Source organism: Barbus barbus, assembly GCF_936440315.1.
Source record: "Barbus barbus genome assembly, chromosome: 44".
NCBI lineage: Eukaryota > Metazoa > Chordata > Actinopteri > Cypriniformes > Cyprinidae > Barbus > Barbus barbus.
The window spans coordinates 5,131,510-5,146,466 of NC_136722.1; the positions used below are offsets into that span (position 1 = coordinate 5,131,510).

General features: G+C 36.4%; 1 protein-coding gene across 2 annotated transcripts; it reads left to right on the forward strand.

The window, feature by feature from the left end:
• Nucleotides 1-1,591: 1,591 nt before the first annotated feature.
• Nucleotides 1,592-14,145, forward strand: LOC306863204 (serine/threonine-protein kinase greatwall-like). 2 transcript variants are annotated; one of them, XM_079406428.1, is made up of 13 exons: nt 1,592-1,994; nt 2,230-2,367; nt 3,129-3,268; nt 3,348-3,436; nt 3,540-3,646; nt 4,496-4,655; nt 4,776-4,939; nt 5,784-6,839; nt 6,935-7,076; nt 7,920-7,940; nt 11,919-12,032; nt 12,801-12,902; nt 13,052-14,141. In XM_079406428.1, the coding sequence occupies exons 1-13, from the start codon at nt 1,848-1,850 to the stop codon at nt 13,207-13,209; spliced, it is 2,538 nt and encodes an 845-aa protein (XP_079262554.1). In that variant the 5' UTR covers nt 1,592-1,847; the 3' UTR covers nt 13,210-14,141. The 2 variants fall into 2 exon arrangements, with proteins under 2 accessions (XP_079262554.1, XP_079262555.1); XM_079406429.1 differs by lacking the exon at nt 7,920-7,940 and having other exon boundaries at nt 13,052-14,145.
• The last annotated feature ends 812 nt before the right edge of the window (nt 14,146-14,957 follow it).

Sequence of the window (14,957 nt, forward strand, 5' to 3'; positions counted from 1 at the left end):
CATCATTTCTTACATGTTGTACAAAGGTGTTTATTATTATTATTATTATTATTATTTATTTATTTAATATTTTTAACAATGTCTTAAATATTTTTCTTGTTTGTAAAAAAAATTAAAGTATACATGTACATATTTACTTAATTATTTTACAGATCTATTCTTGTTCTATGTATTATATAATTGTTTGTTTCTTATTCATGTAATGGACAATGCTTTTGCAATACTGTGCAGGTCATGCCAATAAAGCTCATTTGAATCTGAATTTGAGAGAGAGAGAGAGAGAGAGAGAGAGAGCGAGGGGGGGGGGGGGGGGTCATTTTCATGAAAAAAAAGAAGAAATACATTTTTGTTTTCAAAGTGTACTTTTACGTACGGCAACGTAAGAGAAACACACTTTACAACACAGCTGTCAAATACAATGAATTATTGACTTTAATAACGATAACAGCGTGAAATATGGTGAAATATTTTCTAATTATGAATTGTATTATTTACATACGCATGACAGCACACTTCTTTTAATATACCTTAGATTTATATAGGCTAGTAGTAGTATAAGATTATAAAATCTGAATGATCTTTCTTGCATATAGGGCTATTTATTCCAATCCATAGCCACATCTAGATATTTTAAAAAGCTACCATTTGATATAATAACCAGCTCATTAAGTTAAATATTAATCCGTAATTAAATATTAAATAATCATATTTAATTAATAAACGATCAAAATAATACTTATCAGTAGGCTATCATCTGTTAAATTATTATTATTTTTTTATTAATGCTCAAACATCTATATAAAAAAATGATAGACAATAACAACAAAATGAAATAAATACAAATAAAGAAGAAAAACGGGGTGTTTAATATATTGCAAATTGAGAAAAAAAGTGACGTCATTAAAGATAGAAAAAGATGACGTTTTTAAAGCTTTTTTGTTCTTAGAGAACTGGATTAGTGGAAGGTATTGCTCAAATACTTTAATGAAAACAAAAGAGAGAGGTCTGGTGGAATATTTTCATCTGTGTATACATACACACACACACACACACACACACACACACACATACACACACACACACGAGCGCACGCACACACATGAATCGATATCAGATTCACTACATAAGATACTCAATAAAATCCATCACTACTTCCTTCCAAAACAGGACACATTCATTATAAATTTCACTATAGTCTGCCTTATTATCCAAAAAGTTGCTGCTTGTTACTTTTCTCAACGCTGTTGATGATTACAGTTTGTAATTCATTTATTTTGGATTAATTTATTTTTGTAATTCATTATATTTTGGATTCCTGCCCCCTGGAGGAATAACGCATACTATATAGTAGAGAAGTACGCGATTTCGGACGCACCCTTCCTCTCCGCTCCACTAAGGACCTGCAAAGTAGCCAACGTCTTTGCCTGATTCGTTTTGCAGAAATTTAATAGTATTTTTTTTATTGTAAGAATAAAATAAAAAGTATATGATTTATACATTAAACATAACCTCTTATACAATCTTTACTAAGCATAATTGTTTTTTTCCCCAGTCGACTTTCATTTCAGGCGTTCGGGGCGACTAAACCACTGCGTTTTAGGACCCGAATTTATGTCGCGCATTTCAAAACAAACGAGTCGCGCTTGTAAACAGCGAGAAAGGATGCGGGGGACTGAAACTAATGTAAATGTCTCGTTCAAACTATGCAAGACGAATACATGTCGCGTGAAATAGCATTTGTGGTGATATGTGTTTGATTTTCAACACAATAATCGCCATAAATCGTGTTTGTACTTCCGAGGACTGCACTGCTGATCTAATCTAACAGAGATTGAATTAATATTGAAATGGAGGCTCATGTAATATCATCTGAAGGCTCAGTGAAAGCTCCCTCCATCGAGGACTTTGTGCTGGTCAAACCTATCAGCCGAGGAGCCTTTGGGAAGGTTTACCTCGCCAGAAAGAAATGCAACTCCAAACTCTATGCAGTAAAGGTACAGAGATATTTACTTGTGTGTTGTGTATATTGTTATTCTTACAATTACACATACTATTATTTAACATAAGTATAGGCTAATCATATTATAGTCATTTATTGTTATATTCGAATATGTGTTATTAACCAAAAAGAAATGTATCCTAAAATGTATTATAGTTACTGTTTATCATGTTGTTCAGATTTTCAAATTGTTAGCATTGATAAATAATTAGCGGGTTTTTTTCTGTCAGGTGGTGAAGAAAGCAGACATGGTGGATAAGAACATGACCGATCAGATGAGAGCCGAGAGAGATGCTCTGGCTCTCAGTAAAAGTCCTTTTATTGTGCACCTGTTTTATTCTCTTCAAACTGCAACTAAAGTCTATCTGGTACGCACAAGAATCTCATGAAAGCCTGTGCAGATCACTTTTCAAACATATTTAAAAGAATAGTTCACCCAAAATTGAACATTTGCAGAAAATGTACTTATGTGGATGAGTTCTTCATCGGAACAGATTTGGAGAAATGTATCATTACTGTACATCACTTGCTCAGCAATGGATGCTCTGGAGTGAATGGGTGCCGTCAGAATGAGAGTCCAAACAGCTGATAAAAACTTCACAGTAATCCACACCAATCCTGTCCATCAGTTAATGTCTGGAGAAAAAACTGTGCGTTTGAAAGAAACTATTTTAACTTCTAAACTGTCTCTTTGGCTAAAATATAATTCAATGCTTCCTTCAATAAAAAGGTCCATCCCCTGTTGTCCAATCACATGTTAGTTTAGAACTGTTCTGAACTGTTTCCGCTTATAAATGGTGCTGCATTTTTGCATATTTCCCTCTTGATCCATCTTAAAGATGGATTTGTTCATTACAAACATGTAGTTTTTTCACTTCACAAGATGTTAATTGATGGACTGGAGCCGTGTGGATTACTGTGATGTTTGAATCAGTTGTTCTGACGGCACCCATTCACTGCATCGGTGAGCAAGTGATGGAATGCTAAATTTCTCCAGAACTGTACTGATGAATAAACGATCTCATCTACATCTTGGCTGGCCTTAGGGTGAGTACATTTTCATTGGGTGAGCTACTTTTTAAATGTGAAACTTTAAAAGGTGCATGCTTTTTTTTCTTCTTTTTTTAAGGTGATGGAGTATCTGATTGGTGGAGATGTAAAATCACTTCTTCATATTTATGGATACTTTGATGAGGACATGTCTCTGAAATACATCTCAGAGGTCGCACTCGCTCTGGATTACCTTCACAGGCACAGCATTATTCACAGGTATATTCACAGGAGAATTATGAGTCATTTTTCGTCTTTTGTTTATCAAACTGACATCCCATTTTGTCATTTGACTCAGGGACTTGAAACCAGACAACATGCTCATCTCAAATGAGGGTCACATTAAACTCACTGACTTTGGGCTCTCCAAGGTTAAACTTGACAGGGGTATGTTTTTTTTAAATAAATATATTTTAGATAACGACCAGAAATGCTAAAATATTTTGACTTTATTGTGATATAAACAAACCTTTCCTTCCCCATCCTCCAGAACTAAACCTGATGGACATTTTAACCACCCCTTCTTTGGTGAAACCTAAGAAAGATTATTTCCGAACACCCGGTCAGGTTCTGTCACTGATAAGCTCTCTTGGTCTCGTGAGTAGATTTGCAGAATCATTTCATTTGTATATTACATGGCTCAACAATAAGTTATTTTGTTTTTTTTTGTTCTGTCCCTGATATTTCTATTGTTGTTTTATTATCTTAGATTTGATTAATAAAAATTGCTGATTATCAAATATCTATTTTAGTAGCAAATTTTCATCTTTGAACAATTTAAATAAAAGGGCTATAATGTATCTCTTAGCTATATATATATATATATATATATATATATATATATATATATATATATATATATATATATATATATATATATATATATATATATAATAAACACATATTTGGATAAACTGTGGCATACAGCGTGATACATTAATTATTTGTATATAATTTTTTAACTTATTCTAACTGAAGCTTTCCAGATTGTCATTTTAAGTCATTGCAGTTTGGACAAAAACGTCATGCCAACTAGCTAATGTTACCTTTCTGACATTTCAATTTATTATCTACAAAGTACTAAATCGCTATCAGTGTCCTTCGAAAGTTTAGGATTAGTGCATTAAATAATTTATGTTTCAAATAAATGCTGTTCTTTTGAACTTTCTATACATCAAACCATTTTGAAAAAAAAAGTTTCAACAAAAAACTGAATTTAAATGTTTCTTGAGTACCACTGTCATACTATCTCATTACAAAAATGATCAGTGTATCACAAAAATTTTCCAAGATATAAAAATGCACAACCCTGATCAACACATGTAAGACATAGTGATGCAAAGTGCTATTCTGTTAACTTAGCCTTGTTACATCATTAAATCAATTTGTCTACGACATGTTTGAAACAGTTTGTACGATATGTCATATTTTGACTTGAATTGGCAGAATACCCCGGTGACAGAAGGCAAGCGTCACAGCAGCACAGTGTTGGGCAGCCCCATGTCCTGCGGCAAAGTCAAGCAGAGGAATAGTTCTCTGTGTTCACCTCTGCTGAAGAGACAGGCTTATCATCTGAATTCACCGGTATGCACAACTCGAGCTCTAGGTATGTGTCAGAATAATGTACATTTAGAGTCCATCATTGTCTGTGATATTGAGAAAGACATTTGTCTTTTGATTATGATTTAGCAGAATAATGTAAAGCCTAACATGCGATATTCTCCAGGATCCAACAGTGTGTTTAGTCCTGGTCTGCTGGCTAGGAGTTTGACACCAAGGTTGATGAAATCAAGGAAGAGATTTGAAAGTGTTGGGAGTGCCCACTCATGCATGTTACCATCCGCTACTGATTCTGAAGACTGTGTCAGCCCGATGTGGGAAGATGAGCAGGTTTTGTATCAGCATTGCTTTGCTTTTGGTTTATATAGGGCATTGAAAAATACTATTTTAAGTTAAGTAGTAATGTACTAAAAACTAACTGTCTATAATCAAACATTTTAAATGCTACAATTGAATTTAGGCATCACAACATTTTAATGTACAATATGAAGAATGGATTTTTGAGCAATCGATGATCAAAGTAAAAGTAGGGGAAGTGAGCAGCAGTTTTTTTTTATTTCAATTTTAGGTAGCACTTTATTTCTATAGTCCACTTTATACATTCTACTAACAGTAAGTTACTTTGCAACTACATGTCACACATTTCACATTCTTATTTGAGATTTTAGGACGGTACTCATTGTGATTTAGAGATTAGAGAAAATGTTGCAAATAAAAAATTATTAAGAATCCTTTTTTTTTTTTTCTTTTTTTGTAAAAATAGCGTTTTCATTCCTTTTTTTCAATTTAGAATAACTGTTGACTCTTTGAAAATATATATTTTTATATTTTTGTAAACCTTTGAACAGCCATTACTCAGTCATGTGTCACATGATCCTTCAGAAATCATTCTAGCATGCTGACTTGGTGCTCAAGAAACATTTCTTCTTGTTAATGTTGAAAACATTTGTTGTTCTGCTTAGAACTTTTGTGGAAACTTGCACTTTTTCCCTTTGAATAGAAAGTAAAAAAAACAGCATTTATTGAAATAGAAATCTTTTGTCACATTAATGTCTCTACTGTTCTTGTTGGTCAATTGAATTAATCCTTGCTGAATAAAAGTCTTTATTTCTTACTTTTCAGTTTTAGTGTATATAATAAATGAAATTACTCTGACAATGTCATGCATTTCTAGAATTTACAAGATGGCGAGAACCTTCCACTGTTAAACAGAAGTGAAGTGGGCAATAGAATGTCAAGAAACATTGCCTTGACACCTGTGGAAAGGAGGAAGATGTTTCCAGCAGGAGCTGAAGATCACAGCCCTGCTTTGACTCCACTCAATAACCAAGTGGACAATAGCAGAATTATTAAACCAGATATTTCTGCAAAGAGGCTCCAATTCAGTGCATCCGACAACTGTGCTACTCCACTAGGTAAGGCTGATCCCCATCAATCATTTGGGAACGGTCTTATGAAACCGGAGCCACCATCAGAGCCCAAATCCTCAGTAAAGAGAGCTTTTGACGAAGTAGAAAAAAGCCCAGACCAGGCTGAGATCCACTGCAAGAAAAACAACACCGTGTACAAGAGGTCTTTCCACATTCCAGAGGACAACTCAAGGGCCCACACAGGCTTGACAGGCATTTTCTCCACTGTGGGGCTTGATGTTAAAAGTGCACCGATAAGTCAACAGTTGAGTGAGAGAATGGGCCCAAAGCAATCTAGTCCAATAGCCGTGGCCAAAAATCTCTTCTGTGATCTCGAAGATCAAGGTGAGGAGGTGGCTTTGCCTAAAACAGAGGCCAGCTCGAGCTCCCCGACCTCACCCGGTGATGACCGAAATATCAGAAGAAGCCAGTCAGTGGTTAAACAAGAGGCTTTGTCATCCTCTTTTGAGGAGCTGGATGAAAACGAGATTTCTGTAGTCACACCAGCGGCCCGGCCCACCTTGGCTACACCAAAGCACAGCAGTGCAAAGCAGCGCAGGGGTAAATCTGAGCATTCTTTTCTTGACCATCCTCGTGGGTTGTTTGACAGCATGGTTAAATCACCTGGCTTCCTCAAACCCAGGAACGTGGTTGCATTTAGGAGCTACTGCAGCTCCATAAACCGCTCTTGTACTTCACACATCAGCCTGGCCTCTTTGGATGCCATGGAGTTGTCTGCGTCAACCTCCTTCCACAATGCCCAGTCTGCAGTGACTCCAGTTCAGAAGAAAAGGCCTAGTCTGAGCAGCTCACTTTACCAGGTGAGAATCTTTTATAACTAAACTGGAGAAAACAAAGACAAAAAACATTTAAATTGGGACTGGAAAAGAAAGAATGTTTTCTTTTTCTTTCCTAGACTCCACAGCAGATGGTTGTCTCTCACACTCCCTATAGGACACCAAAAAGTGTCCGTAGAGGTCCAGAACGTGTAGAAGGGGCTCATATCCTGGGAACTCCTGACTACTTGGCACCAGAACTTTTACTAGGCAAAGCTCATGGTAAGAGTTTAAGTAGTCAAGATTTAGAAATATGTGTAGATCTTTTGTAGATATGTGCCTCAAATGATAGGTAATGATAATGCTCAACCATTACAGATTTTGCTGCTGAATGGCTGAGCAAGCAGGGTGTCCAACAGCCCGTATAATGCAGAAATAACACTATGTAATGATATAACACAATATGTGAAATGCATATGTGATATACACAAAAATGCTGAAATAAAATCAACATTGAATTACTATCATTTTACTCAAAACAGTCAAAACACACACATCAGCAAAGTGGATTTTTTGGAATTTTTTTGCCGTTAGTATTATAGAAATGTGGGACTCATTTGATACAATGTACTTACTCTGTACTAGCATGTTTTTACATTATACTTGTATTAAAGGGGTCATATGATGTTGCTAAAAAGAACATTATTTTGTGGATTTGGTGTAATCCAATGCATTTACCCGGTTCGAGGTTCAAAAAACACATTATTTTCCACATACTGTAAATTATTGTTGCTCCTCTATGCTCGGCCTTTCTGAAACATGCCGATTTTTACAAAGTTCATCGTTCTGAGAAGCGAGGTGTGCTCTGATTGGCCAGCTTTGCAACTTTACAGATCTTATATATGCACAAACAGTTGTAACACTCCAAAGTAAAAGGAAAACATGAAATTGCATCATATGACCCCTTTAAAAATGTCTGTGTAATTACATTTGTAACTCATTTCTGTTGTTACATCTGTAATTAATTACACTTTTTTTTGACATAAGTATATAGTAGTTAAAGACAAAATAAAAAATGGGCCTGAATTTTGCACTTTGCCTTCATTAACAGATATTATGTTTTAGTTTCAGGGCCTGTACACTGTGGTAAGTATGCTAAAAAAGTATTGAGTTAGATTACAAGCAATGGAGATGGTGCATGCCTGACAGCTTTATCATATTAAGGCCCCGATATACTCACAGTGAAGTAATTTTTTTGTTCTTTGCTTGGGGGCAAAAAGTTTGAAATGCCTGAGTAGTGGTAAAATTTTAGCGAACATTCTGACGCTGTCCTTTGCAATTCGATTAATATGTCACTGTGCTGTGTGCTTTCCTCTCAAAATAAACGCACAGCAAAATGACAGCCATGAGAAAACAGCAGTTAAGAAAGTATCTGATCATAGTGATGTGGATATGTTTGCTCTGCAATTCAGCACTGCAGTTAAGTCATGTAATGTTCATTTATGTAGCACTTTATACAACAAATGTATTTAAAAACAAGCAGCTTTACACTGTTAAATATACAATGTGTTAGTCTTGCTTTCAGAATTAAAATTACACATCAAAGAAAGTACATAATGGCCATGGACCAATGGTAGTGTTTAGAAATCGAAGCAACATTTTACAGAAAGTTGTTTTGGCAAGATGCTTGAAACTTCTGAAACAAACTTTGTTTTGGCCTAATTTTGTTAGAAATCATGTCACGCTAGATTGTTCTTCAGTTTTCGTATATCGGAGCCTTATGGGTTGCAGCTTTTGTGATTGGCAGCTCCTGATTCATCACCCTTAATGCTTCAGTAATGCTGTCTGAACTCTGTTGGGCTGTTATGATGGTTCTTGGGAATTCTGGGGATTCTAGTGAAATTCAGCGGAAAATATTTTGTGTTTTTCTAGTTAATAGTCAAGTAAACGTCATTTATGGCTTGGCTTCCTGAAAAATGTGAACATTTAACTTTGTAGTACTTTTGAAAGCATTGCTCTCTTTGTTTGAGTGAAGCGACGTGCCAATTTCTGACTAAACCATTGGTGACAGGACTACCTGTTTGGCTGGAAGACTGTGGTATGGTTTGAGGAAAGTTTTGCAGCAGTTTTGTCACAAACACAGCCGAGCGGTTACACTTTCAAACTATACTCCATTTTGCAGCATGACATTCTCACTAGAAAGTTCCATCTTTGTCAGTGTTGGTGGTATTTCTCTGTAGAATTTGAGCGTTGAAATCTTTATACTAGTTTAAATTTCACACAAGTGCTTGACAATTCTGATGTCTGTTGTGGTTTTTACTTTTAGTTGTCCTTTTTAACTTGTGTGTGTATGTGTATCTGAAAAAGAGACAATGGCCATGGTCAGTGTTGCCACCTTTCGGACCTACTGATTAGTGCAAAAATTGGGCCACATGCACTGTTGCGCAAAAAAGTGCCATTTAAGTTAGATATACAGGTACATCTAAAAAAAAATTAATATCGTGAAAAAGGTCAATATTTTTGGTCACTCATTTCAGAAAGTGAAACCCATATATTATATAGATTCATTACACATAGTGAAATATTTCAAGCCTTTATTTCTTGAAATGTTGATGATTATGGCTTACAAACCCAAAATTCAGTGTCTCAGAAAATTTTAATATTAAATAAGATCAATAAAAAAATGATATTTTAAACAGAAATGTCAGGCTTCTGAAAAGTATGTTCATTTCTATGCACTCAATACTTGGTTGGGCCTCCTTTTGCATTAATTACTGCTTCAATGCGGCGTGGCATGGAGACAATCAGCCTGTGGCACTGCTCAGGTGTAATGGAAGCCCAGGTTGCTTTGATAGCGGCCTTCAGGTCATCTGCATTGTTGGGTCTGGTGTCTCTCATCTTCCTCTTAACAATATCCCATAGATTCTCTATGGGGTTCAGTTCAGGCGAGTTTGCTGGCCAATCAAGCACAGTAACACCATGGTCATTGAACCAGCTTTTGGTAACTTTGGCAGTGTGGGCAGGTGCCAAGTCCTGCTGGAAAATGAAATCAGCATCTCCATAAAGCTTGTCAGCAGAAGGAAGCATGAAGTGCTCTAAAATTTCCTGGTAGATGGCTGCATTGACTGTGAACTTCAGAAAACACAGTGGACCAACACCAGCAGAGGACATGGCAGCCCAAATCATCACTGACTGTGGAAACTTCACACTGGACTTCAAGCAACATGGATTCTGTGCCTCTCCAGTCTTCCTCCAGACTCTGGGACCTTGATTTCCAAATGAAATGCAAAATTTACTTTCATCTGAAAAGAGTACTTTGGACCACTGAGCAACAGTCCAGTTCTTTTTCTCCACAGCCCAGGTAAGACGCTTCTGACGTTGTCTCTGGTTCAGAAGTGGCTTGGTAGCCCTTTTCCTGAAGACGTCTGAGCGTGGAGACTCTTGATGCACTGACTTCAGCTTCAGTCCACTCCTTGTGAAGCTCTCCCAAGTGTTTGAATCAGCTTTGCTTGACAGTATTCTCAAGCTGGCAGTCATCCCTGTTGCTTGTGCACCTTTTCCTACCCAAATTCTTCCTTCTTGTCAATTTTGCATTTAATATGCTTTGATACAGCCACACCTTTCAGTAATGACCCTCTGTGACTTACCCTCTTTGTGGAGGGCGTCAGTATTCGTCTTCTGGATCATTGCCAAGTCAGCAGTCTTCCCCATTATTGTGGTTTCAAAGAACAAGAGATACACAGAATTTATACTGTATGGATGGTCATTAATTGAAACTCAAATGTAAATATTCTAATATTTTGAGATACTAATTTTTGACTTTCATGAGCTGTAAGCTCTAATCATCAAAAACAAAAAACTTTTGAAATGTTTTACCTTACATCTAATGAATCTAAAATATGAAAGTTTAACTTTTTCACGATATTCTAGTTTTTTGAGATGTACCTGTACTTGTTAAGTCCAAAGTGTACTATAGTTTAACTTGTATGCTATGGTATGGGTACAGTGCGTGTGGCGCAAATTTGGAGAAAAATGTTTCACAAAGATGAGACTTTGCCTGTGTTTTGCACGCATTGTTAAATGTAGTATGTTTGAAAGGCTGTGCGCTCAGCTATACGATTACACAAACCCCTGGATTCACAGACAAGGCTTAAACCTAGTCCCAGACTAAAATGTAAATCTGAACTGTTTTAACTGAAAGAAACTTGCGCTGACTGATCTTAAAATAGATCAGTGCCTTTGTTTTGTCTCCATATGCACCCCAGTGATGTTTTTTTCTAAGGCATGTTAATAAAAATTACTTAAATTTCCTAATTGAACAATGGCCTAATTCTGGTTTAGTCTAAGCCCTGTCCGTGAAACCGGGCCTAAGTGTTTGAGTGAAAGCTTAATTATACTTTCAAGTTAGCAATTTAAAATAAATTCATGTTTGTTCTATGGGCATTAAAGGTACCTCATAGTGAAACTTGTTAAGAAGAGGTGTGTCGTTACTTTTCTAAGCAAACAGACAATTTTCACAATAAAACAGGTGGAAAAAAAATTAAAATCCTATCAACTTGCATCGAAGAAGGGACTGAGGTAAATCTAGAGATTTGGCGGTGTACTCTTTTGATTCTGTCTTTTTGACCACCCAGAACACCCTAGCAACTGCATAGCAACACCCTGCCAACCATCCAGCACATCCTAGCATTGGGGTTTTGTAGTTATGTTTTCTTAAAATAGTTATTTTTGCCAATCCGTTTTGTGCCACTACTGGCACAGTAACTTCAAGTTGATCAGTTGAAGGTGTACATGTCTGAAACACAAAAATCGGATTTGGGCTGACAGTCTGAACGAGGCTTTAAGCATCTTGTTTTCAGACTCTTGAGAACATTATGTATGACCTGAGGACTGATTGTTGTTCAGTTTTGTAATGTGACATTTTCTATCATGATACTTGAGATCAAGACAAGTCAAGCTGGTTTTGTGTGTTGTGTTGTTTTCTTTTCCCCTCAAAATCAACTTACGACCGCTGCTGTTACTGCTTTATATTAGTGGTCACATTCTAACACATTATGCCAAGTTTCATGTTTGTAGAAATAGAACACCGAGTCTCAATTGTTTGTTTTTTTTGCTCCCCTACAGATTTCATGGTTGATTGGTGGGCATTAGGTGTCTGTCTGTTCGAGTTCCTCACAGGAGTCCCACCGTTTAATGATGAGACCCCTGAGCTGGTGTTCCAGAACATTCTCAACCGAGGTAAGAGGGCCAGTGATTAAATTAATTTTGTTTTTAAACTGTTGTTGATTAAAAAAAAAAGTTTTCAAATGGAACACACATTAAGATATTTTTGATGAAATCCGAGAGCTTTCTGACCCTCTTAAGGACATTAGTAAAATAGTCCATGTGACATCAGTGGATCAGCTGTAATTTTAGTATGCTACGAGAATGCTTTTATACTTTTAGAATATTTTTTTAGAATATTCTGGGTCTGGGAACATTTCAGTTGTGTTGCTGTCTATGCACGGTCAGAAAACTCTGATTTCATCAAAAATATCTTAATTTGTGTTCCGAAGATGAACGAAGGTCTTACGGGTTTGAAATGACATGAGGGTGAATAATTCATTTTTGGGTGAACTATCCCTTTAACTGTTTATTTTCTCATTATCTCAAAATGGTTCCACCATATGTGTTCATTTGTGCCCCCCCCCAAAAAAACATTAAAATTGAAATGTTAATGGATATCTTGGTTTGTTTGTCCTCTACACCAGAGGTCGTCAACCCTGCTCCTGGGGACCCACTCTCCAAAGTTTATTTCCAACCGGCTTCAGCACACCTGCCTGCAATTTTCAAGCAGTCTTGCGGAGCCTGATTGGCCGCTTCAGGTGTGTTTGTTAGGGTTGTAGCTAAACTCTTCAGGATAGTGGGTCCCCAGGAACAGGGTTGAAGACCTCTGCTCTACACCATGAGAAGAATGTTGTGTTGTCTGTGTCTGATCTACATGTGCTTCATGAATGGTGTGTTCAGATATACCGTGGCCAGATGGAGATGAGGAGTTAACCCCGAATGCAAGAAATGCCATAGAGATTCTTCTCACTACGGATACATCCAAACGGGCTGGCTTAAAAGGTGGATACACACATTAACACTCATTGTTTGTTAGTAAAAGTGTTAGATGTTTATGACCAAAATACTTAATTCTCAATATTAACATTTACTGCCGTCAATACTTTTCTTGTCCTTTCCAATCCTTTCTTGTTTTCTTTGTCTTTCTGTAGAGCTGAAGGATCATGCATTCTTTGAAGGTGTGGACTGGGAAAACCTTCACCATCAAACTATGCCCTTCATCCCTCAGCCTGATGATGAGACTGATACCTCATACTTTGAGGCGAGAAACACGGCCCAGCATCTCACTGTATCAGGCTTCAGTCTGTAACACACACAAACTGTAGCGTTATGGACTTTAGTATGTTCAGGTACAGCTGTATCATGGAAGCTCTAATGAATACAGGTCCAACAGTGCTCGTTTGTCCTCCATCCTTCTGATTGGCATGTTGGAAAGCGTCCTGAAATGCAGCGAGGTGGGATTTGAACCCTTATGCACACACATGCTGCAAGACTTGTTGTATAAAATCTTCCATTATATTTCTTTGGAAAAAGTAATATATTATGTAACACGACTCGGTGCACATTTAGATTGAAGACGTTGCTATTTTACTCATGTTTTCTTGAAACTATGCTAGTCGGACTGTAATTTTAACATGCTGAATGTTTTAACTAGTCTACAGCAGGTATGATTCTGAACATGGATGCTGCTTATAAAATGTACCTTTTTTTCAATTTATAATCATTTGATACATATGCAACACTTTGAAAATGTGGTTTATAACACTTGCCTATTTTTTAGATGATTCTGTAAATTCATAAGTTTCAAGTTAAATAAAATACAATTGTTGTATTAATAAATGAGCATTATTTCTGGATTAATTCACTTTGAATCTTAAAGCATGTGCTGTTTTTCCACATGTAAGCATAAATAAATTAATTTCTCTACCTGAGGGGTATTGCTTGCTTGAGGTCTGCTGGTTCCAAATGCGTCCAGGAGTGAGTTAAGACACCTCAGAGTATGTTCACGTTTTACACACGAGCGACGAGTTACCAAAAGTTAAGAAAAAGCACGCAAAACTATGTTTCTTCAATGATGTGTACACAGTTATTGTGTGGTTTGGTGATTGTGCAATTTAGTTTTTTTGTTCGTTTAATCTTTAATGATTTTAATGATTGTTTGATGCTAATTAAACAAGACATGTCACATATGTATTTAAACTAGTGCTGTCAATCGCATCCAAAATAAAAGTTTACATAATGTATGTGTGCTGTGTATATTTAATGTTTATATAGATACACACATGTATGTTATGTTTATATATTAAATATAGACATAAATATTTTCAAAATATATACTATATGTGTGTGTATTTATACTTGCATATGCACACGTGGTCAGAATTGTTGATACCCCTGGTAAATATGATCCAAGGCTGTGGAAATAAATCTGCATTGTTAATCCATTTGATCTATTATTAAAAAAATCACAAAAATCTAACCTTTCATTGGAGAATAGGAATTTAAAATGGGGGGAAATGTTTTCCTCTAACACACATTGGACACAATTAACGGTACTCTTTATTCAATGTTTTGAAACCTCAATTTGCCAAAATAGTATAGGAGTTTTCTCCTATAATGCCTGATGAGGTTAGAGAACACCTGACAAGAGATCAGAGACCATTCCTTCATCCAGAATCACTCCAGACCCTTTAGATTCTCAGCTCCATGATGGTGCTTCTTCTCTTCAGTTCACCTCACTCATTTTCTACAGGGTTCAGGTCAGAGGACTGGAATGGCCAGCAGAAGCTTGGTTTTGTGCTCAGTGACCCATTTTTATGTTGTTTTTAAGAAAGATCCAAACATGGCCCATTATAAGATTTCTCTTTTTTTTTTTTTTTTTAATCTGTTGGTATTTGATAGAATCATAGTGAAAGCATTTTCTTTTGATTTTTTTTCTTGAAACCCTCCCACAAAACATGTGGTGTAGGTGCTGTTTGATAATTTTTTTAAGTTTTTCTGACTCCGAAACCTTTTCTGCAGTTCTCCAGCTGTGGTCCTTGAAGAGTCTTTAGCCAC